We start from the raw sequence: 26,860 nt of genomic DNA on the forward strand, positions 1-26,860 counted from the left end.
ACCACCTTCTACAGACAGGGACACCGAGTGAGGAACACGGAGGTAAAGCAACTCACATTCATTCCTTCATTGAGAAAATATCTTCCCGACACCAGCCCACACTGTGCGCCGGCTCCTGTGCTGAGTGTTGTGTATAAACCAGACAAAAGAGGCCTATTACGTTTTTGCCGCTGGTGGCGATGATTAAAACCAGACTCCATAAAAGTTTTTGTAGCAGGAAAAAGCAATGGTAACTGTGTGCTGGTGGCTGCTAACTAGGCTTATTGTGCTGATCGTTTCCCAGTATATACAAATACCAAATCATTATGTGGTACACCTGAAACTAACCTAATGCTATTGGTCAGTTACAGCTCAATTTAAAAAATAATAGACCGTAGAGCCCAGCTGCTAACCACCAGCCCCCACTGCTGGCCCACAGGACCACGCTGCTTCCCTGGACCCAGCAAGATCCACAGGATGCCACCGTCCTGAGGGCGGGCCTACTCTCAGCAGGGACGGCCACCTGTGGCTGAGGTGAAGCTAGACCCTCTGAGGCACCGTCACACCCACCCCCTCCCCACCCCACCACCCCAGGCTGGAGAGAGATGCTCCTCACTTGGGGCTCTCTAGATCTTTGGATGGCAATAATGTCAGCACCAGAGAGGACTTCTCAATGGCCGAACAGGAAGCCACCATGTTCAGCTGGGGGATGAACTTGACCTGCTGGCACCAGTTGGGATGAAGAGCCTGGGAAGAGAGGGACGGTGGTAGGGGCTGGAAGGGCCAGGAAGCCACCACATCTCGTGCCCGCTAGGGATCATGGCTCTAACACAGCGACATGGCCCCACGGTCCCAGCCCAATCCTGTGCCATCACTGGTCAGTGAGACAGGCGAATAGTGCCCAAGTCCGCTATCACGTGGACTCTTGTTTCTAAGTTAGAGGACAGGCAAGGTCAGGCCCATGTGACATCACCATCACCTCATCCCACGCGGGAGAAAGGATGGATTGGAGGTAGCGGAGCCTTCAGTCCCTCCTATCCACAGGGGGCCTTGGATGCTTCCCCTGGGAATGTTCTCCGGTGCTAGTTGAGCAACAAAAAGCAGAGAGCCACTAAACAGAGGGCAGCCTTGACGGCCCAGGCTCAGAATTCTCTAGGTTCTGGCTCTACGGTTCAGCCCATGCTTGGCCTCCCAATTGAAGATCTCCCTCTTCAGGACAACAGAGGGGGCTGTCTGGCACTGGGCTAGGTTTTACGTGCACTGCCTCACTGTGCATCTATCATGGTGAAGGCGCCGAACGACCGGGGACACTCAGCAACTGGGGTGGAAAACCAAGCCCAAGACGAAATTCCCACAGAAGATGGAAAAGAAAGTGTTTGTGAGGGACTCTTCCTGGTGGTCCCAGGGCCTGAAGGAGCCACCCTGCTGGCGGGGAAAGAAGCATTTAAGAGCCTGGGACCACACAACCCGGGCTGCCCTGAGTGTCAGGTTCATTACTTCATTCATTTAGCTGTTCAACAAGTGTCCTGGAAGCCCGCTGAGGCCCAGCCCTTTAGGCACTGTCCTGGAGACAGGACAACACACGGAGTGCCTGTACTTAGAAGTTGCCAGCCTGAGATGGTAACAGGGTGAGAAACCAGTGGGTGAACAATAGGAAGCTGGGGGGTGGTGAGCTGTGATGTCGTGATTTGTAATAAAAGATATATATTTAGGGGTACCTGGGGGGCTCAGTTGGTTAAGCATCCAACTACGGCTCAGATCATGAGCTCAAGCTCTGCTCTGGCTCCACACTCTCTCCCTCTCACTCTGCACCTCATGGGATTCTCTCTCTTTCTCTCTGCCCTCACTCACATGCTCTCTCTCTCTCAAAAATAAATTAATTAATTAAAAAAAAAGAAGTCTATATTTGGTCTTCATGCCCATTTCTGGCACAGAGCTCCTAAATCCCTTGGAACTTCCTGATAAGAAAGTGTTCGTATTTAGGCTCTTTCCATGTTTTAGCTATTGTTGAGAGTGCTGCTATGAACATTGGGGTACATGTGCTCCTATGCATCAGCATTTCTCTATCCCTTGGGTAAATTCCTAGCAGTGCTATTGCTGGGTCATAAGGGAGTTCTACTGTTAGTTTCCTGAGGAACCTCCACACTGTTTTCCAGAGGGGCTGCACCAGCTTACATTCCCACCAACAGTGTAGGAGGGTGCCCGACGAATGGATCAAGAAGATGTGCTTTATCTATATCATGGAATACTACATGGCAATGAGAAACAATGATATCTGGCCATGTGTAGCNACTCGAGTTTACATTAATGAGGTGACTTTTGGAAAACCCTTGAGGATTGGTTGTCAGGTAAAGCAGCCACGACACTGGAGGGTTGGAACTTTCAGCCCCACCCCCCTGGCCCCTGGGGTGAAGAGAGGAGCTGGAGACTGAATTGGTCGCCAAGGGCCAGTGCTAAGTGATGAAACTCCACAACAACCCAAAAGAACAGGGCTCAGAGAGAGCTTCTGGGCTGGTAAACATGTGCAGGTGTGGGGTGAGCCTTGTACCAGAGATAGGAGGGAAGCTCCACACCCCTGCTCCCCATACCTTGCCCTGTGCATCTCTTCCATCTCGCTGTTCCTAAGTTGTATCCTTTCATAATAAACTGGTGATCTAGTCGTAAAATGTTTCTCCAAGTTCTGTGAGCCACTCTAGCAATTTAAGCGAACCCAGAGAGTGATGGGAAGCTCTCGTTTGTAACCAGTGGGTCAGAAACACGGGTGACAACCTGAACTTGTAACCGGCCTCTGAGGCGGAGGGCGGTCTTGAGGGACTGACCCTTACCCCGAAGGATCTGACGCTGACCCCGGCCAGACAGTGCCAGAACCGAGCTGAATTGTAGGTCACCCAGCTGAGGCCTGAGAACTGCATGGTGGTTTGGGAAAATCACCTTGCAGTTGGTGTCAGTCATACAAGCGCTGCCACGTGAAGGGCCACGGGCAGAGGCAGGCAGCAGGGCTGTTCCGGGATGGCCGGTAAGGCCCTGAAGGAGCAGGGGAGGGACAAAGACAAGGGCAGACACTGAATCCGAAGCAGGCTCCAGGCTCTGAGCTGCCAGCACAGAGCCCGACACGGGGCTCGAACTCAGGAATGGCGAGACGGTGACCTGAGCCGAAGTCGGACGCTCGACCGACTGAGCCGCCCAGGTGCCTACTGGGGGTTTGCAGCAAAGGAGTGACATGGCTGTTTCTTGCTCATAATTCCTCCGGCTGCTGAATGGAGTCAAGCACTGCATGGAGAAAGGAAGTGTGGAAACAGCCGGAAGCCACTACAGCCATCCAGGAGAGAGGTGGTGTCTGCCAGGACCAGGCTTGAGCAACAGCGAGGGGCGAGCCACCCCGGGGACACCTTGTTCTCCGCACAGAGAGCTGCAGGATCCAATAGCTGCCTCCGCACTCCCGGAGACGGAGCCTCATGGCCTAAGACTGAGCCCAGAGGGCAAATCCACTTCCTATATTTATTGTCAAGTGGTGCTGGGGTGCAGATAATTACCATGGTAATGGGTCAAGGAAAGCTACGACTTACCTTTAACCGGTAACTTCTATACAAAGGGGACTTTTCATTTAGGAGCTTCTGTGCAGAAACCCTGATGCAGTGATCTAATAAGAGAAAAACCAAGGTCCACATCACCAGCTCCCCGCCTTGCCAGACCAGCAAAGCCCTGCCAGGGGACACCTCAAGTTGCTCTGTAACTCCTGCATGTCCCAACACTTTTCCATCCAAATGCTCATTCCAGCCGTCCTGTGTCCTGGTGAGTTCAGTGGGGTGAACTTGACACAGAGCACAGACATGGGCAGGTAAACACTGTGCTCAGAGCCCAGAGCTGGCCCCACATCTTGGGCCTCCTCCCTCTCCCCGCCTGCTGCAGTCTAAACAAGGTGATGCTCTCACTCTGTCTTTTTTTGTTTTTAGTTTTTATATATTCATTTATGTTTTCAAGTTTATTTTATTTATTTTGAGAGAGAGAGAAAGGGAGCACAAGTGAGGGAGGGGCAGAGAGGGAGGAAGGGGGAGAATCCCAAGCAGGCTCTGTGCTGATAGCATGGAGCCTGACTGGGGGCTCGATCTCACAAACTGAACCATGAGATCATGACCTGAGCCGAAATCAAGAGTCGGACACTCAACTGACCGAGCCGCCTAGGTGGCCCCCAAGGTGATTCTCATTTAGGGACCTCCAAGTCTGCTGGAGTAGAGAACAAATTGAGACCCTCGGCCCTATTTATTCTGTAAAGGATCATTTGGAAGTTTACCAGCCTGCTTCAAACTACACGCCTCGCCTTGTCCAGCAAACACAAGTTCCAAGGAGGGCAACTGTGCCCAGAGCAATCACACTGTGCACAGCCTGGCCCTCGTGGCATCCAGGGGGGTCTCCTGGCCCCCGAAACCTTCCACAGCCAGCTGGTGGCCTGGGAGCCTCCAAGGAGAGCCCCGGGGTGCAGGAAGAAAGGCTTGGCACAGACAGACGGAGCCAGCGGTGATGGGGACAAGCCTGGGCCTCCCTGTAGAGCAGGGTTTAAGGAGGTGGGGCCGAAAGACTGGGACAGGCTGGGCTCAAGTCTGAGAGAAGCTCCCAGGGGCCTGGGGGCCTATGCCAAGCACTTTGTGCTGCAAAGTCACCAGCCCCACCTTGCAAGAGCAGGAAGAAGCCTGAAAAGGAAGTACCAAGGGGTAGAGGGTTGCAGAAGTGGGGCGGGCGCAGGAAGGAGGAAGCTTAGCCAGGGGCCTCACTAGAAACACGTCTGCCTCTCCGTCTGCCTCTCCCGTGTGCTGGGAGAGCCCCAGGGGGTCAGCCGAGGGATCCCCTGGTCCTTACTGTGTGCCTCACACTGTAGGCCCTCCTTCCACCTTGCAGAAAAGCCTCTAATTGAGCATGCTCATCCCTGTTTTAAAGGGAACTGAGGTACAGAGGGGTCAATGGTCAACACACCAGTGAGCCCACCTTCATGTTCACCCCCGGCCTTCAGGCAGCATGTGGCATGGAAGGACTCCCATCCCACGCCCCAGCTTCATCCATACCCGCTCTGACCTCCCGTCCAACACATAGCTCAAAGACCACCACCACCTCCCACGCCCTTTCCCAGGCTGACACAGCGTGACTGCAGCCGGGCAAGGCAAGTGGGTTGGGGCCGAGCCGGGCAGGCTCCAGGGGCAGAGGCCGATGGGAAAGGATGCAGGAGGGTGGCGCCCCACTGCTGTATCCCGGGCAGGATCTATCTCCCAGCCAGCTGGGGGTTGGGATGGGTGGNTGTGTCCTGCTCAGGGACTCTGGAAGCCCTAGGGGCTGCTCTGGTGTCCTGAATGGAATGGGAGTCAGTGTCCCCATGGCTGGGGCCCCTGGTGGACCGGGCCTCCTCTAGATGGATATGAAGCAGCCTGGAGGCCTGACACCATGCACCGAAGCCTCGATCCTGGACAGGGTCCAGTTCAGACGCGTCCCCGACACTCAGGACCTAGTTCCCTGGGCAGAACAGCCCCAAACACTGTCCTTCCGTGTTTAGCGAGTTTGGGATACAGCCCGGCTAGGGGTTAAGGTGCAGACTCTGAGGCAGACGGCCTGCTTCGGGACACTTACCCTGTGGGGCCTATGCAAGTGCTTCACCCCCTAAACTTCCATTCCTCCTCTCTTCCTGAGCTTAACAGCAGCAGCTCCCTCCTAGCTGTGGGCAGGGGGCCATGTGCAGGAAGCACTCAGCGTGCAAGTGCACAGTAAATGTCACGGGGCTTATGCAGGTTTTGTCCGCGCTGAGCCAGGCCTTCCCCCAGGCCCCACTGAGCCCACCTCCAGGGCAGCCCTCCTGCCTCACCCCTACCCACCAAAGGTGGCTCCCAGCCAAGGAGAGCAGAACCCTCCCCACAACCTTGGAGGAGGTTAGTGCCGTCATCCCAAGACCCAGAGGGTGTGATTCACTTGCACAAGGTCACACAGCTGGCAAGGTTGGTTTTTGCTGGGATGAGGCGGGTCCTGAGCCTCTCCCCCCTCCTCACCCGTGCAACCTCCCGTCATCAGAGAGACTGCCCCGCCTCTCCTCAGGTCCCTTCTCCCGCGCTCCTGAGGTCACCTCATCACCTCACGTCCCACGGGTCACTCTGAGCTGAGCTGAAGTCGCCAGAGGCTCCTGATCTCCCCACCGCCACCTTCCCCAGCGTCTTAGCTACCCCATTTGGAGGTCCTGGGGAGGATCCGGGGGTTGAACAGCCCATGGGTCACATTGTCGGAGGTGAAGACGATGACATTGCCTTTGGTGTCCCCGTAGCAGAACACACCTCTGTGATAGTCAGACCTGAGGGAACGTGGAGACAGAAGGGGCTGGGCTGGGCATACCGACTGCAACCCTCCGCCCTCCCGGACCCCAACAGCCCCCTCCACCTCCTTCTCCACCAGGAGCGAGGCCAGTGCCCACACATTTTCCAGGCTTGCCCTTTCCAGCTGACAAACGTGGGCCCAGCCGCCCACACCCAGATTATTGGCAAACCAGGTCCAAAAGAAATCAGTATTTTTTTCTTTTAAAGCTAAAATAAGGGCACCTGGGTGGCTCAATTGGTCAAGTGTCCAACTTCGGGTCAGGTCATGATCTCGTGGTTCATGGGTTCAAGCCCCACATCAGGCTCTGTGCTGACAGCTCAGAGCCTGGAGCCTGCTTCAGATTCTGTGTCTCCCTCTCTCTCTGCCCCTCCCCTGCTCGAGTTCTGTCTCTCTCTGTGCCAAAAGTAAATAAACTATAAAAATAAATAAAATTAAAATTAAAATAAAGCTAAAACAAATGAATCCCTGGTCCTCCAGCTGCTTGCTACCAACTCACCCCTACTGCTGGACCGTGGCATTCCCAGAGCCCTCGGCCACAGTGGGACAAGCCTCTGCTAGAGTTCAGTGGCTGCCTTGGTTGGGTAGTGGGAGGAAGAGGGGCAGGTGACTGAGTGACCCCCCCCCAAGGCAGGGCAGCTCGGCGAGGAGGACACCAGCGCACAGGGTGGGAATCGCTCCAGGGCTGTTTCCAGAGAGGCTTTCTGGGAGTCCCGCCCACACTGAGTGCCATGGTTGCTGCCCAGCCTGCATGCATCTCCCGAGACTCACCAGTAGTCCATGGCCAGGACACAGCTGTCCAGATCCGTGAGGGTGAAGGCCTGGGCACAATTATGGTTGCTGATATCAAAGAACTCTGGGGAAGAGACGGAGGGGGAGGGCAGGCATGGAACCCAAGCCCGCACCCCAGGCCTCGGGGGCCTCCGGCGACAACGTGCAGCCTCTGCTTACCAGCCACAGTCCCCCCAGAGGGCGCTAATCCATGCCCACAGTTGGCTTGGTGACAGGTCCTCCAAGGACAGTCTGCCGGGGGTGGGGCATCAGGGACTCACCTATCTTCTGGTGAGTAGATGCAATCGCAATCAGGTTCATGTTGTGGAGACACACCATGTCAATGACCCACATCTGCTGGTTGTGGAGCTGCTGGATCTGGTTAAGCTGGCCAGAGGGAGAGCAGAGGAGGCTCGGGCTGGGGAGGCTTGCCTGGCAGGGCATGCCAGGGCGTGGGACCCCGTGAACCCTCTCCCGCCACCCGAGGCCCTGGAGTGGGCCACAACGCTGGTGTGGAGCCCAGCACTCCCACCAGCTACTGACAGGAACTTGGAGGAGTTCCCTAACCTCTCTGAGTCTCAGTTTCCACATCTGTGAAATGGGCTTAAAGAACACCCATCCTCACAGCCCCTTTTGAGAGTCATTTAACAAGCTCATCAAAGTTGTAAATGTGCATGGCTTGTGATCCAGGGATCTACTTCCAAGACACATCTAGGGATGTGTTCACACGTGCTCACAGAGAAGTGCGTGTGAAGGCAGGCCCTACCACACTGCTGTGATGCAACAGGCCAGAGACTGCTTGGAAAGGAGAGCAGATCTAAATCCACACCATAGGATGCCATCCAGACGTTACAAACCAGGGGGCTGTCCCCATGCCAGGATCTATTATTAAGTGAAAGGCACGGTGGAAAGCAGCACTATAATGTGCTACCATGTGTATGTTTTAAAACAAAGGGGAGAGGAGGGTGTACGTGCAGGCTAACCACAGAAAAGTGCCCCAACACTGGTCATAGCAATTGCCTCCAGGAGAGAATTCGGGTCTGGGAGAGGGAGACTGACTTTCCATTGATTGCCCCCCTGCATGTCTGACTCTTTCCCCCACCCCAGTTTTACTGAGCTATAATGAACATATGACATTGTATTAGTTTGTGTTCGTTTTGTCTGCATCTCGTTTACTGTCTGTGGGTGTCACCTGGTTCAAGTGACCTTAGTAACAAGAAATCACCCTGCCAGGCTGCGAGGTGCCAGCCTCACGTAAGACCCATGCAGACAGAATCTGAATGGGCATTCCAGGCGCAGGACCCTCCACACAAAGTCATGGCAGCAGAAATGGGCTCTGGTGTCCAGGGAAAAGAGGGGGTCGGCCCGACAGGCTCAGGGTCAGAGAGGATGAGGGAGGAGTTAGGGGTGGCTGGCTAAGGAATTTGTGTTTTGCTCCCTGAAATACACTCTGAACTGAAGAAAGCGGACAGGAGCACAGTCTGAAACAGAAGGGAGGGGGAAGGTTTAAGGTAGCAACCCTGGAGAATGCGCAGAAGGGATGGCAAAGGCAGGGGAAGGAAGTGGACTATTCCATCAGGACTCAGAGACACAAGAGCAGGGAGGCCCCTGCCGGCAGCTGGGCACCTGGTCAGCGAGGACAGTGGGCCAGGCGCCTCTACTCCCCACACAATGGAAGGGATGGTACGCCCAGCACCTCCATGTTCCTTCCAGAAACCCAGAGCCCTGGGGGGTCTCAGTGACTTGCCCAAGCTGTAACAGCTGGGAAGTAAAGCCCAGGCACCGCCCCCACCCACACACACACCAAGCTCCAGGGCTTTCCATCTACATGACCACGGATGGTGTTTAGTGGATCGCTCTTGCCAACATCTACTTTCCCAAGCAGCCCCTCAGACAGGAATGCTGGGCCTCCCCGGGAGCCTCTCTCAGTGCTCCTCATCCCTCCCAGATTGGCCTCTGAGGGGCGCTGAGGTGACTGTGTAGCAGCTACACCCAGGAGCTCAGGCTATAATGTGGCCTCCCACACACACCAAAATAAACACACAGAAAGAAAAAGGGTGGAAGGTGCCAGAAACCCCAGCCTCAGGGACTCAGGTGTGAGTCCCCCCTTGGTCCTGAGCTACCAAGTACTCTCAAGAGAGTCATTGGGCCGCCATGGACCTCAGGTGCCTGAGAGCCCTCCGGCCCCAGGGGGCAACCCCTGATGTGCCTATGAAACACTCTGCTGTCTCACGGGCAAAGCCCTCATGCTGCTGGCCGCGTGCTCAGTAAGCCTTCCTCCCCTGGAGAGCTGCGCCTTCCTCATTTGCTGGCAGACTCTGGGCTGGGTCGGCAGCACTAGGGACACTAAGAGCTGGGAATTTCCTCACTCGCCACGCTTGGCCAGGAGCTGACGGCACACAGACAGTGATGTCAGCTTGCGTGTGTCGGGTGTGTGCTGTATGCCTTGTCCTACTCTGAGTACCATATGTGGATTATGTCATCATACTCTTCCAACAGCCTGAGGGGGTTACTGTGACCCCACTTGACAGATGAGGAAACTGAGGCATGGAGGGCTATCTACAAAGTGTCCAAGGTCACAGAGCTGGAAGGTGGTACAGTCAGGTTCTAAGTGGGGCTCCGGAGCCCCCACAACCACTGCAATTTCCTGCCTGGTCCAGGTAAAGGATCTGAATCAGCAACACTTGGGGACAGAGGGGACGTGACAGGAAAAGGAAAGGAAGCAGACTGCTAACACGGGAACCTTGGTGGACAGTGACACCTTGCACTGGGATGGGGGGGCAGGGCTGGCAGCCAGGGCTGCAGTGACGTCCTATCTGGACAGCGGGGGTGTGAGGTGTCTGCTGGACACCCAAGGCAAATGGGCATCCAGGTGCAGTTCTGCTTCCAGAAGAGAAACGCGAGGGTCGCGGTCCCACAGCGAAGCCAGGACTTGGCCCCAGGAGCAGTGACTTGGCATGCAGGCTGCTTAGACTATGAACCCCAGCATGAGCCCACTCTGGACCCAGGTCACCTTCACTGCCAGGGTACAAAGGCAAAGGCTCTCTGACCAGCCCATGTGTGTTCCACGTGTGGGCCCCCCTCACCCTAAAGGAGCTAATCAGTGAGAAGGCCTCAGACCAGATCTGCAAGATCCCATCCTTGGTGACTGTCAGGAGGTGCCCAATCTTCTTGAACCGCTGGATTAAAATCTGCACCTTCACAATCTCACTTCCATGGTTCCTGTGGAAGGTGACAGGAGAGAGAAGGACCCAAACAAAAACAGAACAAGGAGCACAGAGGGGGAAGGACAAAGGAAGCCCCACTCACACACCCACACCCACGCACGCACGTGGGCCCACACACACACACACACCACCGAGAACTCAAGCTGTCTCCTCCAGACGCAGGGCTCTGCTGGGCAGGCTTCTGTCATTACCAGCTGTGGCCCAAAGAAAAAGAGACCGCTGGTGAGAGACAGGGCTCCACGAGCCAGCCGGCTTCCTCGTGACGGGATGGGGTCAGAGAAGGCAGAGAACAGAGGTCTTTTGCAAACCTTCTTTTAGAAGAAAAAGTCTACAGGAGGTGAGGGGAGGGGGGATCGTGACTGAAACCTTTAAAATAACAGTTTCCAGCAACTCAGGGTAGAGAAGGGGATACAAGCCAAGCATGAGGTGGAAGTGGACGAGGGGACAAAGTATCAACAGAGCCCCATGCACCCAACTCCTCACCCCCAAGGCCCTGCGCTGAGCCCAGCAAACAGCTCCTACAGCAGGCCGGGACTTGCAGGAAGCCACCAAGCCGCCTTCCCAGCAAGCGACGGTCATGCCTTCCAGTGCCTTCTGTCCTGCCCCAAGATGGCTAAGCTGGCTATCTGACTAGGAAAGGGCACCGCCATTTTAACTTCTGGACATGGCACAGCACAAACTCCTGGTGTTCCCGCACCTCCAGGCCCCAGAGGGGCAGGTAATGTCCCCTCACCTCACAGGGACCCAGGGATAAGCATTGCCCCAGAGTTACATCCTGGCTGTGGGTAGAGCTTCAACTAGAACATGGGCATCTTGGTCCCTACTCCAGCCACAGCCCTTTCCAAATGTTGCTGTGGACACCATGTGACCCGCGGCTGAGGGCTACCCCACACTGTGAAATTCTACCTCAAAACACTGTCAGCAGGAGAGAGGAGGATGCTGTGTCTGCATACGGCTCCTCCCTCTCCCACCCGCAGCCCCCAGCTCTGCCCCGTCTGCCCTCTATCACTCCCACTGCCACCTGCCGCGTCAGGCCCACCAAGACTCTGAGGGGTAGATGCCATGAGAGGTGAGGGGAGCCCTCGGGAGACCAGCACCTGGGAGACGGGTGCTTGGTGAGCTTGACCCAGGCTCACGAAAGGGGAGCCGACTTTCAAGATGACTTTTTCGTGAAGATAATTAAAGATGATTTGGCTATTTTCTCTGTCCAGCTGGAAATGCTCTCTGGGTTTGTAGGTTGAGAAAATAAATAGGGGGAAACAGGGACAGGCTCCTTGATGTTTTTGGTTCTGGCCCTTTCAGCACCGTGGAATCAAAATGTCCCAAGGAAATAGAAAGACCTGTGAAGGCTTGGCTACCTCAAGCAAAGTTTTAGGCCAAAACATATTGCTATAAAATCCTTCATCATTCACATTTACTGGCTATTCCTCAATTAAATCTTGACCAAAAAATTTTAGTTGCCCATTCATGGTTTTCATTACCATCCTTCTGAATCTCCAGCTGCTCCAGGGCAGAGACTGCCTCTGGTTCATGGTCTTCCCCGCAGCCTGCTCCGGGGGTGGTCCCCTGAGGACCACAGCCCCTCCTAACCAGGCCGCTGATGGAGGTCACCAAGCACTGGACCAGAGGACCCAGATCCCTAGCCGTGGCCACCTACACGAGGCAGGAGGTGTGCAAACCCAAGGTGGGCTCCGGGAAAAGACCTGGGCCATTGGCCAGAGCCACTGGAGGGCTCCTCATTCTTGGGGAGTTCAGGCAGGAGGGGGCAGACAGGGCCATGGCACAGAAGGAAGATGAGGTGAAGGTCCAGAGGGCATGGGGTACAGGAGCTACGAGGAGGAGCAAACAGGCAGGGTCGAGGCAGTCAAGCTGTGGCCAGAGCCACATGCTCCAGGAGTGACCAACGCCCGTTCTGGAGGCCCAGTGTGGCCTCCAGGAGCAGTCTCCTGTGATGGCGTTTACGCCTTGCCCTGTGAGCCATCTGTGTCCTGACCCACCGGCAGCAGGGGTGGGAGGAAGCAGAAGGAGCAGCGTATGCTGCAAGGAGGGGGGTGGCGGGGGGTGGGGGTCGGACACAGCAACCCCACTGCTGTCCTCTGACCTCTCGGAACCTTTGTTTCCTTGTCTGTAAAGTGGGGACACATCATCTACCTTCGTGCTCAGGCTCACCTGCAGGGTTGGGGGGCCAAAATGAGCCCAGTGCCAGACCCTTGGTGGCCCCACAGAGAGTGGCTCAGGGACTAGGGAGGGGCGGTCCCAGCAGAGCCGGCCCCCGCCCTGTTCACACACACCCCTTCAGTCCCAGGAGAGCCTCCTTACAGGGGGATGATCCTCATGGGGAGGCGGAAGTGCAGGCGGTACTGGCTCGTCCTCATCAGCTCCTTCCTCTGGAACTCACTCATCATGTAATCCATGTACTTCTGCTGCCTCGGGAAGAAATGCCAGGCAGGATGGCACTGGCCAAGCGGTCAGCGCACCGGGCTTCAGGAACCCACTCCCGGCTTCCAGCTTCTCCCCTATCTTTACCAACCCCTTCCAAGGGGCTCCGGTCGCTGCTTCCTGAGGGTGGCCAAGGGAAGTAGCCAAGCCAACTAAGCTATTCCGGAATCTGGGATGTGTGAAGGGCCTACCAGTAAGTACACAGCAGCACCTCCCTCCTTAATTTGATCCTTAATGCTAAATACATCTCCGCATCACCCCCATACCCCGCACTTTGTTTGACTCTCTTTATTCATCCCCAGTTTATGGATAATAAGACTGAGGCTCGTAACAGTAGAGATGAGTTGCCTCAACTCATATAAGAAGTTAACAGCAGCAGAAGTGGCCAGGACAATAGGGCAATTCTAGAATCTATTAACCAGCCTCACAAAGGCCAAAATCAGACATCTATTTGAAACTACACAAGAAAGAGGGAGTTATTAAGAAAGATCATTGTGTAGATAGCAGAGAATTCTGGAAACACATTTATTGTACAATATTAAGAGAAATGGAAAAAAAAAAAAAAAAGAAACAAAAACCAACCAACCAACCAACCAGAATGTGTACCTAAGCCGATGGGGAGGAAGGACAGAGTAGTTAACACATGACTTCTTTAAATAAACTCCTCAGGGCTGGAGACTAGCTCAGCTGCTAACCAGCTCTATAACCTTGGACAAGTTTCTTAACTACTTCATACCTCAGTTTCTCAATCTGTCAAATTAAGGTACATAACAACACCTATCTCATAGGATTCCCATGAAGTCAAATAATATACTGTAAAACCTTGGTTTGCGAGCATAATCTGTTTTGGACACATGCTTGTAATCCAAAGCACTTGTGTATCAAAGCAAATTTTCCCATAAGAAATAATGGAAACTCAGATGATTCATTATACAACCCAAAAATATTCATATAAAAATGATCACAATACTATAATATACAGAATAATAATGAAAATACAAAATATGAAGAAAAATAAGCAAATTAACCTGTATATACCTTTGAAACCTTTGCGGCTGGTGTGAGGGAGACGAGAGAAAGGAGGGTTATTGAGTAGGACAACTTTCACGATTACTAATGGATGGTGACTGCAGTACAGTGTTAATAAATTTTTTTAAAATTTTTTAAATGTTTTTATTTATTTCTGAGAGAAAGAGAGACAGCATCGGCAGGGGAGGGTCAGAGAGAGAGGGAGACATAGAATCTGAAACAGGCTCCAGGCTCTGAGCTAGCTGTCAGCACAGAGCCTGATGCAGAGCTCGAACCCACGAACCATGAGATCATGACCTGAGCTGAAGTCGGATGTTCAACCGACTGAGCCACCCAGGCACCCCAATAAATTGTATCCTATATTGTAATTAATGTAACTGGCAATAAGGCAGCAGAGGAAAGGGTCTCTATCTGCAGGCAGCCTGACCTAGAATGAAGCAAACATTCCTAAACTTACTCTTGTGTGGAAAAGCAAAGGACTGTCCACAGGTGCTTTGAAGTGACAAAAAACACTCTAGCGCCTGTAGTGGGCACCTTCCAACATTCTGAAAAATTAACGATTTCTACCAAACACCATGGCCTGAGACCAAGCATCTGAGCATAGGAGATGATCACCCACAATCCCACAGTGAGTGAGCAAGAGAGAACCACTGGCTCAGTTGTGATCATGTGACATTCGGTGTCACGTAGTACTCGTATTGCAAGACATCACTCATTTATCAAGTTCAAATGTATTAGAAATGTTTGCTTGTCTTGTGGAACACTTGCAGAACAAGTTACTCGCAATCCAAGGTTTTACTATACAAAGACCTGACTTAGCACAGTGCCTCGTATAAAGGCTAGTTATCACTGTCGGCTTTGCTGGGTTAATATGTCAGACAATTTTTTTGTGCTTTTCTGTATCCTTCTGTATTCTCTATTCTTTTTTAAAAATTTTTTATGTTTGTTTATTTTTGAGAGGGAGAGAGACAGAACACATGTGGGAAGGAGCAGAGAGAGAGGGAGAAAGAGTATCTGAAGCAGGCTCCAGGTTCCGAGCTGTTAGCACAGAGCCCGATGTGGGGCTTGAACCCACAAACTGTGAGATCATGACCTGAGCCGAGTCGGACTCTTAAGCGACTGAGCCATGCAGGCACCCCTGTATTCTGTATTCTTAAATGCTACGTCTGCTCTTCATAGAACATGTAGGATCAGGAAAAAAAAATCTGCTAAAACTCTGACATTTCTGGATTGAACATCCACAGGTCTGCCTGTTGGCCTGGTGACCATAAAGGGCAGGGCCACGGGATGGCCACGGCACCTGCTGGAGGCGAGCGGGAGGCCAGTGTGCAGGAAGGCCACCTGACAGGCAGGCAGTGCCCTTGTTGCCCACCGCTGTGCGCTGGGGGGTCTCAAGCGAAGGTCGTGGACACGGAGCTGCAATGAGCCCCCCTACGGAAGTCTCAGGAGGCTTCCCTCTAGCAAGCAGCCCAGAATCCACAGGAGGCTGATGCCTTGACCACCTCCCCACTTTCCACCCTCCCCGTGTTCTACGATGGGCCACACCTGGACCCTCCCGCCTCCCTGCAGCTGCCCGAGGTAGCAGGGCCCCGTCCTCACCCAGGTGATGGAGCCATTACAGTCTGTGTCCACCTTCAGAAACAGCATCTCGAGCATCTCATCTGACACATTGCTCAGAATCTTCTTCACGGCCTTAATGAAAGCCTGCATGTCCAGGGCTTCAAGAGAGAGGAAAGAGTATCACCCGCCGCACAGCTAGTCTCAGGGCCCGTCAGTGGCTATGGTGTTCTCGGGTGTCCCGGCACTGAGGGAGGCCACACAGAAAACCCTGTTTGCAGGCTTGTCTCCTGCATGCCACCTGCTCAGCATTCGCTCAGCCCACAGATACCGGCCACACACCTTCCAGGCCAGGGCACTGTGTTGGCCTCACAGCACCGCTGGGTGAGAAAAGATCTGATCCCATTCCTGAATGAGGAAGGCAGGCATTGAGACAAAGGAAAGAGATGAAAACTCAGAACAAAAGAAAAATGAATAATGGCAACAAAGAGACAGAAATTAATTCAGATACACAGAGGGAGAGGTGAAGTCTTTCAAAGGCAGTTAAAATACAAACTTTGGCTGGAGGGCAAGATGGGGAGGGGAGGGCAGCAGAGGGGAGGGATGAGATATTCTCCCCATGCTGGATTTTGTGACTATAAGGGAATCTGTCTGCCTGTGGGCCAATATCACTGCCTAGATTTTATCTTTTTATAATCACAGTCTAAAAAAAAGTGCTTCTACAGTCCCCAACAGTATCTAGAATCCTCACCACAGTGTGAAGGCCGTGCGTTTTCTGTCTCCTCTCAGACCTCACCTCCCACTGCCATTTCCTACATTCTTGACTCCAACCATAATGTCCCCACGCCACTTCTCACACCACCGAGGGTACTCCCACCTCAAGGCCTTTACACCCTCCAGTCCCCTCTGCAGGGAAGGCTTCCAGGGGAATATCTAGGGAGGCCCCTGCCCACGACCTTCTTGTTACCACCCTCGCCCATGGTTTCTGCGAGGGCAGGGGGAGCCTGTGCCCTCCATGACTGGGTCCATGGCACACAGCAGACGCTTGTCCCCAAGTGTTACTGTGGACACTGGGATGTGGACGCGATGACACTGGGTGCTTCTGTATGTATTCAAACTGATCGTGTAATGAGAGGCACTCGTGAGGAAGCTGTGACGCATGGCGGTGAGCTCCTATGCCCAAGGCCACAGGGTGGCACCTGAGGCTGACCCCGGCGATCTGGTCCTTCTGGGTATGGGTTGGGCGTCCATCAGATGGCAGTCCGTGACACAGAACCTTCCATTTGGGAGGGAGCCAGGGGGCCAAAGAGCCTCTATGCAGCTTTGAATGAACAAATTCCCCTTGAGAGCACCACAGGGGCCAGCCCCTCCCTCAGGTGTCTAAGAAGCCATATATATCGTTCCCGCCATGTTATTTTAATACACTTCTTATAAACAGTTTATCAGCTATTTTTCTGAGAATAGCAATAGACACAAAGGTATTTTGGAAAGGAAACGTACACTGTGGGGGTCCAGGCAGGGCCCCTGTTCCCCCCTAAAAAGCAGCTCTCACCCACCTCAAACCAAGGTGGTTTTCAATTAACCAAGGTTAATCGATAAAAACTTGCAGGTGAAAATATGACTTCCCTGGGGAGGGGGCCACCATTAGAATCAGTCAAGACACTCTGTGGGGGCAGGAAATGTTCTATGGCTTGATCTAGGTGGTACTTACGTGAATGTGTGCACGGGAAGGAGTCCCTGGGCTGGACCCTAAAGACCCATGCATTTTGTGGCAGGAGAATTACGCCTCAGTGTAAAGATGCATGTATTTAACTTCTGAACTGCACTCAGTGTGAACTCTCTAGCCACCTTTCCCTGTGCCTCTAAGCTTAGCCACCCATCCAGCTCAGAAGATGGGGCGGGGAGGGGGTGTTCTGACGGCCAACTCTCCCGTCTCAGTGGTCCTGGGCCCTTTCCTCAGGGGAGGGTCCACCCTCATTCCCGCCCTTCCATCTTCCACCTGCACCCCACTGGCAAGTTCCCTCCAGCGCCCGGCACACCCCGACTTGTACCCGCTCACTCTCCTGAGCCACCAGGGACCTTGGACCACCCCTGATGGCACCCTTCCTTGCCGTTGGGGCCTCCTGCCTTCAGAGACCGCACTGGTCACTCTCGTCTCCCCCAGGCTCCGTGGCCTGCCCTGCCCTGTCATTTGGCATCTGCCTCCGCTTCTTGCCACTGTCCCCTTGCTTCTCTGACACTCTCTAGTGACTTCACCTATTCACCCATCTCTGCATCTCAGGAGACAATGTCTCTCCCATGTCTCTGACTCTGCTCCCAAGTGTCCCCCTGGCCCCTTCAACTCAGCATGTTTAAAATCCAGTTTATTATCTTCATCCCAACACGTGCTGGCCTTTCCTGTGTTTGCCATCTCAGCTAATGGTGTCACCTCCAGCGAGTCACCCGGGCTGCAGACTTGAGGGCAGCACCCAGTGTCCTCCCTTCTGCATCCTCACAAGGATCCTCTGGTTCTTGAGGGTAGGTACTGGTGTTCTCCCCATCTCGCAGGTGAGGACACAGAGGCACAGAGACATTCTGGGCTTACTCAAGAACACATAATGGCGCTGGGAGGATGTGAAGCCAGAAGACTTCCCTCCCCTCCATCGGAATGTCCACTACCCTCCATAGGGCAGCCGTGCGAGCAGCCAGTCCCCTGCCTCCCACGCCCGTCCGTCCCGCTGGCCGAGACACCTCTCCTTCTCCAGCAGCTCCAGGTGTGTTAGGTCCCCACCAGCCCAGGGCTGGGGCTCAGGGCCCCTCCTGTGCATCCTCTGTGGCCGCCGCCCTCCCAGCCTTGCCCCCCGACACCCCTCACTGCCCCAGCACAGTGACACCCCTGCACCTCTCCTCGGCCATTCCCTGCCGAGATCTGCCCTCCCGATCTCCTGGGAAACTCCCACTTGCCCTTTCTTTCTTTGTAATGCCAAGAGGTAGGATTATGGACTGTTTACCTCTATTCTTCTAGACACTTACAAGCATTTTTAAAAACAACTGCTATATTTAAAATATTTAAGAAGACAGTGTTTCCTAGCCTCCCCTCTGCTGTGCAGGAGGGAGGATGCCTGTGCTCCCACAGGGCTTGCATTCCTGGAAGGCGGTCACCAAGCTGGAGCACTGCATGGTCATAACCCCTGGCTCTCCTGGGAAGAGGACTTCCTTCAATTTGGTGTCTGAAGTGCTACATGCAGTGTGGGCTGCCTACGGAAGCAGTTTCCATGTCAGGGCGCCCAGGCCCCTGCATTTGGGCCTGTCATCTGTATCTGCCCCTCCTGTATAAAGTCACAGGGAAAGCCACGGGGCTTCGTGACAACTGAATCAAATCCCACAGAGGGCTTGGTAATCTAGGAAGCTCTGTACCAACACTAATTCTTTTTAAAAAGTATTCCTTTAGGGGCACCTTGGTAGCTCAGGTCATGACCTCATGGTTCAGGAGTTCGAGCCTCGTGTTCGGCTCGCTGCTGTCAGTGTGGAGCCCACTTTGAATCCTCTGTCTCCTTCTCTCTCTCTGCCCCTGACCCACTCAAGTGCACCCGTGCATGCACTCTCTTTCTCTCTCTCAAAAATAAACATCTTTTAATTTAAAAAAAAATTGTTTTTAATTTATATTTTAAAGTAATCTCTACACCAAACATGGGGCTTGAACTCACAACCCGAGATCAAGAGTCACACACTCTACTGACTGAGCTGGCCAGGTGCCCCTTGACACTAATTCTCACTGTGCCTGGCAGTGCTTGATGAAATATTCCGTTGGCGAAAGTGGAGTGTGCCATCCGTGTCCCTCAGGAGCACCTGTATGGAAGGTCAGTGCCCCACTGGCTCACAGGCTTGGGGTTGCAGGGTCCCCAGCTCAGTGGCTCACCCTCGACCCCCACCCCCAGCAGCCCACAGGCTCCCCCAGGCAGGCCCCAGAGGTGAGGGCCACGGGCACATGAACACTTTGAAGACGTCCTGGGAGATGCCTGGGCACTCCCTTAAGAACCATAGAGCTTCAGGGTGCCTGGCTGGCTCAGCCATGGAGCATGCAATTCTTGATCTCAGGGTTGTGAGTTCAAACCCCACACTGGGTATGGAGATTACTTAAAAATAAAATCTTAAAAAAAAAAAAAAAAAAAGAACCACAGACCCTTCTCAAAGACTTCCAATCAACAAATAAAAAAAAAACTAAGGCTCCAAAAGGGAACTTGCAGAACAGAGAGGAGAACCCCGGTACCTCCCCTTTTCCCTCTGAGGCAGTCACTTATGCTCAGGGTTCCTAAGAAAGGTTTTGGAGCCCTTGTTTATAATCCACCTCTTTCAAAGACTCAATTTTGAAAGAGAAAAATGATCTTATTTTCTCTTACCCTGTATCAACGAAAGGTGAATTTCCTTTCCTCCATTTAAAACGTGGCCAGGTTGTTGTTTTTATGAGGAAGTACTTTTTATACTGATATGACAAGATTTCAAGACATACTAAGTAAAAAGCAACAGGGGAAACATGGTAAAAATTATTTTTTTAAAGAGCAGGAGTGGACAATTGTGGAGATCCTTTCTCAATCCATACGGATATAGAATCGGCATGGCGGGCACTTCAAATGTATTACAAAGTTACGTCAATTATAGCCCAATAAAGCTAAAATAAAAAAAGCAAGGTGTAGAACGGCATGGACGGGAGGCTGCCACTGCGTTAGAAAGCGGGGCAGGGACTACCCACCTTCTGTGCCTCTACCAGTCGCAGGAAACTGAGAGCAGTAACCAACTGAGGGAACAGAACTGGGCAGCTGAGGGCCGGGCCCAGGGGGATATTTTCACTTAGACCAAAACAGTATCATGGGAAAAGCACTTTTTGACTTGTGAACTGCATGAATCTATTGCCTCCTTCAAACAAAACACAGTAAAAATCGCAGACACATTTGGCGCACTTGGGGTCCTCAAAGACACGGTGGTGGCAACTCCCAGCTGCCAAACACCGACCCCTAACAGCTCCACTCAGAAACCACCTCATTGTTGGGTCAGACATGCAGCACTCCTCCCTGCCCCTCACTTCTGTCCATTTGTCCACGGGGCATGTGTTATCCTTCCCCGCCCACATCACGGCATGGCTGTAAAACTCAACTCGATGGGGCAAGGAGCCATGTCCCCAGAGTTGATACTCAGAGCCTGGTGGATATAAACAAAGATGCTTTAAGTAGTCCTATTATTTACCTTGATGTGTCTCAGCCCCAGGAGAAAAATTAAGCTTGAGAGAGAGAAAAAGTGTGATGCACAAAGGATGTTGTTAACAGTGTTATTTAAACTCAATGGAACCTAAATGTCCAGCTATAGGGGAATGGCTTAGTCCACCAGCAGAACACTTGCGTCCATTCGTAATGGTGGTTTGGAAGACTACACAGCAGTATGTAAAAGCCCTTCATGTATTGCACATTAAGAAAAAGGTGGGTCTGAAGTTACATACATAGTACAATTATAGACACGTGAAAACACACATAATCATCTGTGGCATCTTAAGATACTTAAGGTGGCCCCAGGATGCCCACCTCCCGGTGTTCATTCCCTCCCATGATCCTCTCCTCTCGAGTAAGGCAGAAGGCATGACTTGCTTCTAACCAACAGGATACGGCAGAGGTGACAGGGGTATGGGGTACACGTTCATAACTGCATACTTACAAGACTGTGGTACACATCTTGCTGGATTTGCGAGCTCCCTGGCTACCCTGGGCCTTGAAACCCGCCATGTCAGTGAGTCCCACATGGCCAGGAATAAAGGGGCAGATGTAGGAGTTGAGAGCAATTGTTGGCCAATAGCCAGGAAGCAACCGAGGCCCTCAGTTCTACAGCTGCAAAGGACTGAATCCTGCTAACAACCTGAGTGAACTTGGAAGTGGACCCTTTCCCCTTCAAGCCCCAGATGATACCACAGCCCCAGCCTAGTGAGCAGAGGAGCCAGCTAAGCCATGTCCAGACTCCTGACCCACCGAAACTGTGAGACAATAAACCCCTGGGTTAAGCCTCAAAGTTTGTGGGAATACTGTTACACAGAAATAAATAATAAACCATACTTGTGGAACTGTTTGGAAGAAAATACACCAAAATGCTGACAGTTCGTTACATCTGGGTGGTTGGATTAGGGGTATTTTTTTTCTAGATATGAAATAGCCTCCAATATGCTTATAATATTTATATAATGACCAAGTTTTAAAGGAGACACTGAAGGCAAAACCCGCTTGTCAAATCTGAACCCTTCACACACCCAGGTATGGGTCCCGCCCTGTGCAAAAACCAAAGACAGAACCTACAAGGCGGCTTTACCTCCGGTTGGGTCAACATTATCCTCAAACATTTTCTCCATCTTGGCCATGGGTAGCTGGGCAAACAGTTGAGACTCATGTTGGCTAAGGGTGACGGATGGTGCCGGCGAGCTAAGAACCTCCTCGCTCTTCTGGAATCCACCTGGGGTGGGTGCCTGGAACAAACATGACTACAGGAACCAGGGACTGAGAAGATTGATTTCCTGAGCTGAACATTTCTAAGCACATCACATTGAACAGACACTCTGGGGATGGACAGGGTATGCAGGGTGACAGTGAGGCCATCAAATAAATCTTAACCACTCCAGACCTAAGAAGACCAAGAAAGATCTAGATGGCCTCTCCTGACTTTGGGGGGTTCCCATTTTGAAGTCTCATGACTGAGGCTCAGTGAGGTTAGCCAGCACAGCCAAGGTCTCTCACCTCCCACATACCGGGACTCCAATTTAAAACGCTTCTGTTCAGTAACTATGCTGTTTCAATCTTCAGTGCTTAGAATTCAAGACCCCAAGGAATCCAGCTCTCTCTTCCCCAGCCAATTTGATTTGGTCCTGAGCATCCCAGACACCTGCCTGGGTCAAGGTCAGATCAGATCTGTCTGCACACAGAGCTCCCGCAGACACCCCTGACAGGGAACTTTGACTTCCTCCTCCCACTTCCCCAAGTCCCCCACATAGCCAATCCCACCCCTTCAGTCCTCAACAATGAATGCTTCCCCTCTGCGGGACTCATTTGGACACTTAGCACAATGTTTCAGGTCACAAAAGGCTCAGGTCATCAAAGATTCCAAGAGTGGACCATTAACCATTGAGTGTTTATTGTTCACTGAAATGTACTGCTTTGGGTCTTGGGCACTCAAGAAGACTGGTTCAAAAAAGCCAAAAGACAAGGTGTAAGTTAAATGGCGCACTCTCCCTACACCAACCCCACCAAACGAGCAAATGTGCTCATCCTCCTGTGAAATGTCATTCATTCCCTCAGGGTCTACACACATTTGCTGAGTGCCGGGCACTGTGGATACACGAGTGAACAGAGTGAAGACTTGCTTTCGTGGAGCCTAAGAGATGAGCTCGTTAATACTACCACAGCCACGCAGGCCCTGTGTTAGACATCTCAGCATTATCTCTGGCTTGTCCCTTCTCCTACACATTCTTACCATCCCTCCTGTTGATTCTTACTGTGATCTTTTTCCTACACCTAAGCCCTCCTCTTCTACATCTCCAGCTTACCCCAGACACTGGCCTTGTGCTGGGACAAGTACAAGGATGTCCCCTAACTGGGACAAGAGTTTGGCCTTCCTTTCCAATCCACCTGCCAACATTGGCACCAATCATCTTTCTGGAAGGCAGATCTGATTATGACTTTACTCCTGGCTCTGACACTTTCCAGGCTACTCCACCAACAGCCCCTCCTGAGTGTGCCATTCAAAGCCCTTGGCATTGTGGCCCTGACCTCTCTAGTTTTGATGCACACACCATTGACCTAGGCACACCAACTACTCCCCACCATCCCCAAACACAACAACCCACTTTTACTCACATATTCCCTCTATGCAATGCAGACCATCTCTCCTGGATATGAACTCCCACTTATTCTTCAAAGCCTGGCTCAAATGACACCTCTTCCAAGGAGCTTTTCCCTAACTTTCAGGTGACATTCATCATTGCCACCTCCATGCTCCCAAACTGTTCCTATCTGTCATGCGTGCATGATGCTTTGCATGTCTCTCTGTACATGCAGACAGCAAGGTGTGACAGGAAACACATGGCTGTAGCGGCCCAGAGCTCTGGGTTCAAATTCTGCCTGACTCTCTACTTCCCAGCTAATTTATCTGAGGCAGATCACATCACTTCTCTGAGCCACAAGCTTCTCATCTGCAAAACTGAGATCTGCAGTGCCCTCCGTGCAGGGCTGTGGTGAGGCCGAAACAGCCCCCGGACGTGTTGGAAGGCTCAGCAAACTGTAGTTACACGAGAAATGACAGCTTCTGTTACTACTCCTGTCTCAGAGTGAGCTCTTTGAAGGTAAGGGCCTAGTTATCTTAATTTAATCTTCATTTAATTTGTACTAATTATCTCTCTATTCCCCAGCCCCAAGCATACAATAGATGCTAAATACTTATCTGGCTTGATAGTAATTTGTACAGCGTACCCCGCCGTTGCCACAACTTGACTGGACAAAAGGAAGGATAGTCCATATGGAGACTGAATCGGTAGCCTCAGATCTGTTGCATTTGGCCAATACAGTCCTTTCAAAAGGGAAGAGAAGCCTGGAACAGTGCCCAGATAAGTACCTACATGGCCTCGTGAATATCGGAGTTTGCTACCCTGGTAGAGACCTTTCTTACCTTTTGAGACTGAGAGTTTTCTCTTAAGTCCTCGGAAGACACTGGCTTTGACCTAGAATAAGGAATCATGGTCACTTTAACCTTGTAAGACCATGTGGGAGGCTGACCTAGCCAGGTCACAGGAAGGTGGAAAAGAATTTAGGGCCAGGGTCGGGGTAGGGGTGGGGTGCTGCCCTATACCCAGGGACACCCCAGCACACATCTGAAGAGCGTCCCTTTCCCCACGGAGCTTCTCCAGCAGGAAGCTGTTTCCCTGTGAGCCTTTTTCCCCTGATGGGAGGAGCTGTCTTATTGAAGCCCTGGGGCTTCCCAAGTGAATGCCAGAGGCTTCCCAAAGCAGGCCACACCTTCCAGAGTGGGAATGGGTTTAAGAGGCCATGCAGTGAGACCATGTGGACTACAATTCATGTATCAGGAGAATAAGCTGCAGGATGGGCATTTGTCCAAAGGGTCAAATTCCTGCTCTGGAGGTGGGGAAGGATGGCCCCACTTGCCACCACATATACCCCCTGCCCTCATCTGCCCTCCAGTGCACCCAGAGACAAGACTTCTTTGGGAGAATGGACAGAGCCCTCCTCACTGCAACACAGGATCCCATGAGAGCGTGGGAGCGGTCTAGTCCACAGAGTTCTGCTCTGAGAATATGAAGGGCATATTTCTACTGGGTCAGTGGCTCCTCCGTGTAAGATGGAAGAGAGCACTTTGTTAGGATTATTAGAGCGTCAGTCTGCCCCACCAGCTAGAATCGGAAAAGCACTTAAAGATGGTGGTGGGAATGAATGGCCAGGAAAGAGTCAAGCCCCAGACATGCTCAGGAGACAGAGCTCAAGAGCCAGCCTGGCTTGACAAAGGGCTGTGGGGGCTGAGAGGAAAGGAAGAGTAGTAGGAGAGAAGAGAGAAAAGAAAAATGGAAGCAGAATGTAGAATCTCCAGTATTTTGCCAGGGAGTCTGAGCAGAATGAAGGGCAATTACGGAAATTCATCAGCATAAGTGGAGGGAAGATTGAAGACTGGCCAACAGTGTTCCAACCTAAACTGGGTTGACGACAGCTCATATTTAAAAACCAAAGGCGAGATAACAGCCAAAGGAAAGGAGATTTGAAAGCCAAGAAACAGGGTAACTGAGGCAAATGCCAGGAACATTTCCAGGAAAGGAAGCAAGTAGGGAAAATGGCTTCATGCATATGACGTTGGGCTGTCCAATTAGAAATGAAAAACAAATAACCTGGAAATATGGGGCCTGAAACTGAGAATTAGCTACATTTAAGGGATAGAAAGAGGAGGGGAAACACACAAAAGACAGGAGGAAGGGATGCCACAGACTGGACCAAGATGGTAGGAAAAAGACAAAGCCTCTGAACATGGCCATTAAAGGTCACCAAGGACAAAAGCTGCAGAAGTGCATTTATAAGTCTACTCTGTCAAGAATATTAGGGGGGCGCCTGGGTGGCTTAGTCAGTTAAGTGTCCGACTTTCGCTTAGGTCATGATCTCGCGGTTCGTGGGTTCGAGCCCCGCGTTGGGCTCTGTGCTGTCTGCCAGCTCAGAGCCTGGAGCCTGTTTCAGAGTCTGTGACTCCCTCTCTCTCTGACCCTCCCCTGCTCACGCTGTCTCTCTCTCTCTCTCTCTCCTAGAAATAAATAAAACATTAAAATAAATTAAAAAAAAAAAGAACATTAGGTACATATGTGTTGGCACATGCGTAGAAAGAGCCTGCAAAAATATACTCCAAATTTAATGGTGGTCATCTCTGGCAGGTAGGTTGTGGACAATTTCTATAGTCTAAAATGCATTTCTCATTTAAAAAAACTTTTTAAAAATGTTTATTTTTGAGACAGAGCATGGTCAGGAGAGGAGCAGCGAGAGAGGGGGACACAGAATCTGAAACAGGCTCCAGACTCCGAGCTGTCAGCACAGAGCCTGATGTGGGGCTCGAACCCACGAACCATGAGATCATGACCTGAGCCGAAGTCGGGTGTTTAACCGACTGAGCCACCCAGGTGCCCCGCGTTTCTCTATTTTTAATTCAAAAAAATTTTCACAGCAATCTTTAGGACTTATTTCACTGGAAGTGGATCAAGTGGTGGGTAGTGATTTACATCACTCACCTGTGAAAGACCCTTGAGTAGGAGGGGTTGTACAGCATCTTTGATAGTAACAAAAAATAAGGTGAATGGCTATGGAAGAGGAATGGCTGAGTAAATCAATACACCTGCACTCAGATCATCCCCGAAAAACTCAAAAGGATGAATCTGGCCTTCAGCAAACAACTAGCAGGGATTTCCATGAGTTACTAATAAGTAAGATGCAAAAAAAAAAAAAAAGAAAACCAACACATAATATAACGCCAATTTTTATAAATGATAAATAGGTATGTATTTACACACATAAGAACATGTGTCTCTGTACATACACACATTTGTAAACGACTACCCTTAACAATTATGGGACCAAGGACAAGAGAACAAAAAGAAGTCCACATAGCAAGTCGTTTTAAGTACTTATAAATCGTTACTATAATATTAAATAAAACACATTCTATTCCCCTACCTTGACCAATACTTTCATAGCAACCTGGAAAAACAGGTTCAAATTTAGAATTATTCTTCTAGAAACTAAAATAGAACTACCTTAAAATCCAGCAATTGCACTATTCGGTATTTACCCAAAGGATACGAAAATATAGATTCGAAGAGGTACAAGCACCCTAACGTTTACAGCAGCATTATCGACCATAGCCAAACTATGGAGAGCGCCCAAATGTCCATCCACTGATGAATGGATAAAGATGTGGTGTGTGTACATATATTTATATACATACACATGCACACACATACATACAATGGA

General features: G+C 51.7%; 1 protein-coding gene across 1 annotated transcript in view; it reads right to left on the reverse strand.

Annotated features, from left to right (window-relative positions):
- Positions 1-24,083, reverse strand: part of EFCAB8 (EF-hand calcium binding domain 8) — a 56,465-nt gene extending 32,382 nt beyond the window's left edge. Inside the window, exons 1-10 of the mRNA XM_077769377.1 lie at positions 24,015-24,083; positions 21,669-21,822; positions 15,387-15,505; positions 12,639-12,742; positions 10,179-10,314; positions 7,374-7,479; positions 7,093-7,177; positions 6,177-6,301; positions 3,546-3,619; positions 596-726 (exon numbers count right to left, since the gene is read on the reverse strand). Coding sequence (XP_077625503.1) covers positions 596-726; positions 3,546-3,619; positions 6,177-6,301; positions 7,093-7,177; positions 7,374-7,479; positions 10,179-10,314; positions 12,639-12,742; positions 15,387-15,505; positions 21,669-21,822; positions 24,015-24,083 — 1,103 coding nt within the window. The remainder of the gene's footprint in view (positions 1-595; positions 727-3,545; positions 3,620-6,176; positions 6,302-7,092; positions 7,178-7,373; positions 7,480-10,178; positions 10,315-12,638; positions 12,743-15,386; positions 15,506-21,668; positions 21,823-24,014) is intronic.
- Positions 24,084-26,860: the final 2,777 nt, after the last annotated feature.

Source organism: Crocuta crocuta, unplaced genomic scaffold, assembly GCF_008692635.1.
Source record: "Crocuta crocuta isolate KB4526 unplaced genomic scaffold, BGI_CrCroc_1.0 scaffold445, whole genome shotgun sequence".
Classification (NCBI taxonomy): Eukaryota; Metazoa; Chordata; class Mammalia; order Carnivora; family Hyaenidae; genus Crocuta; species Crocuta crocuta.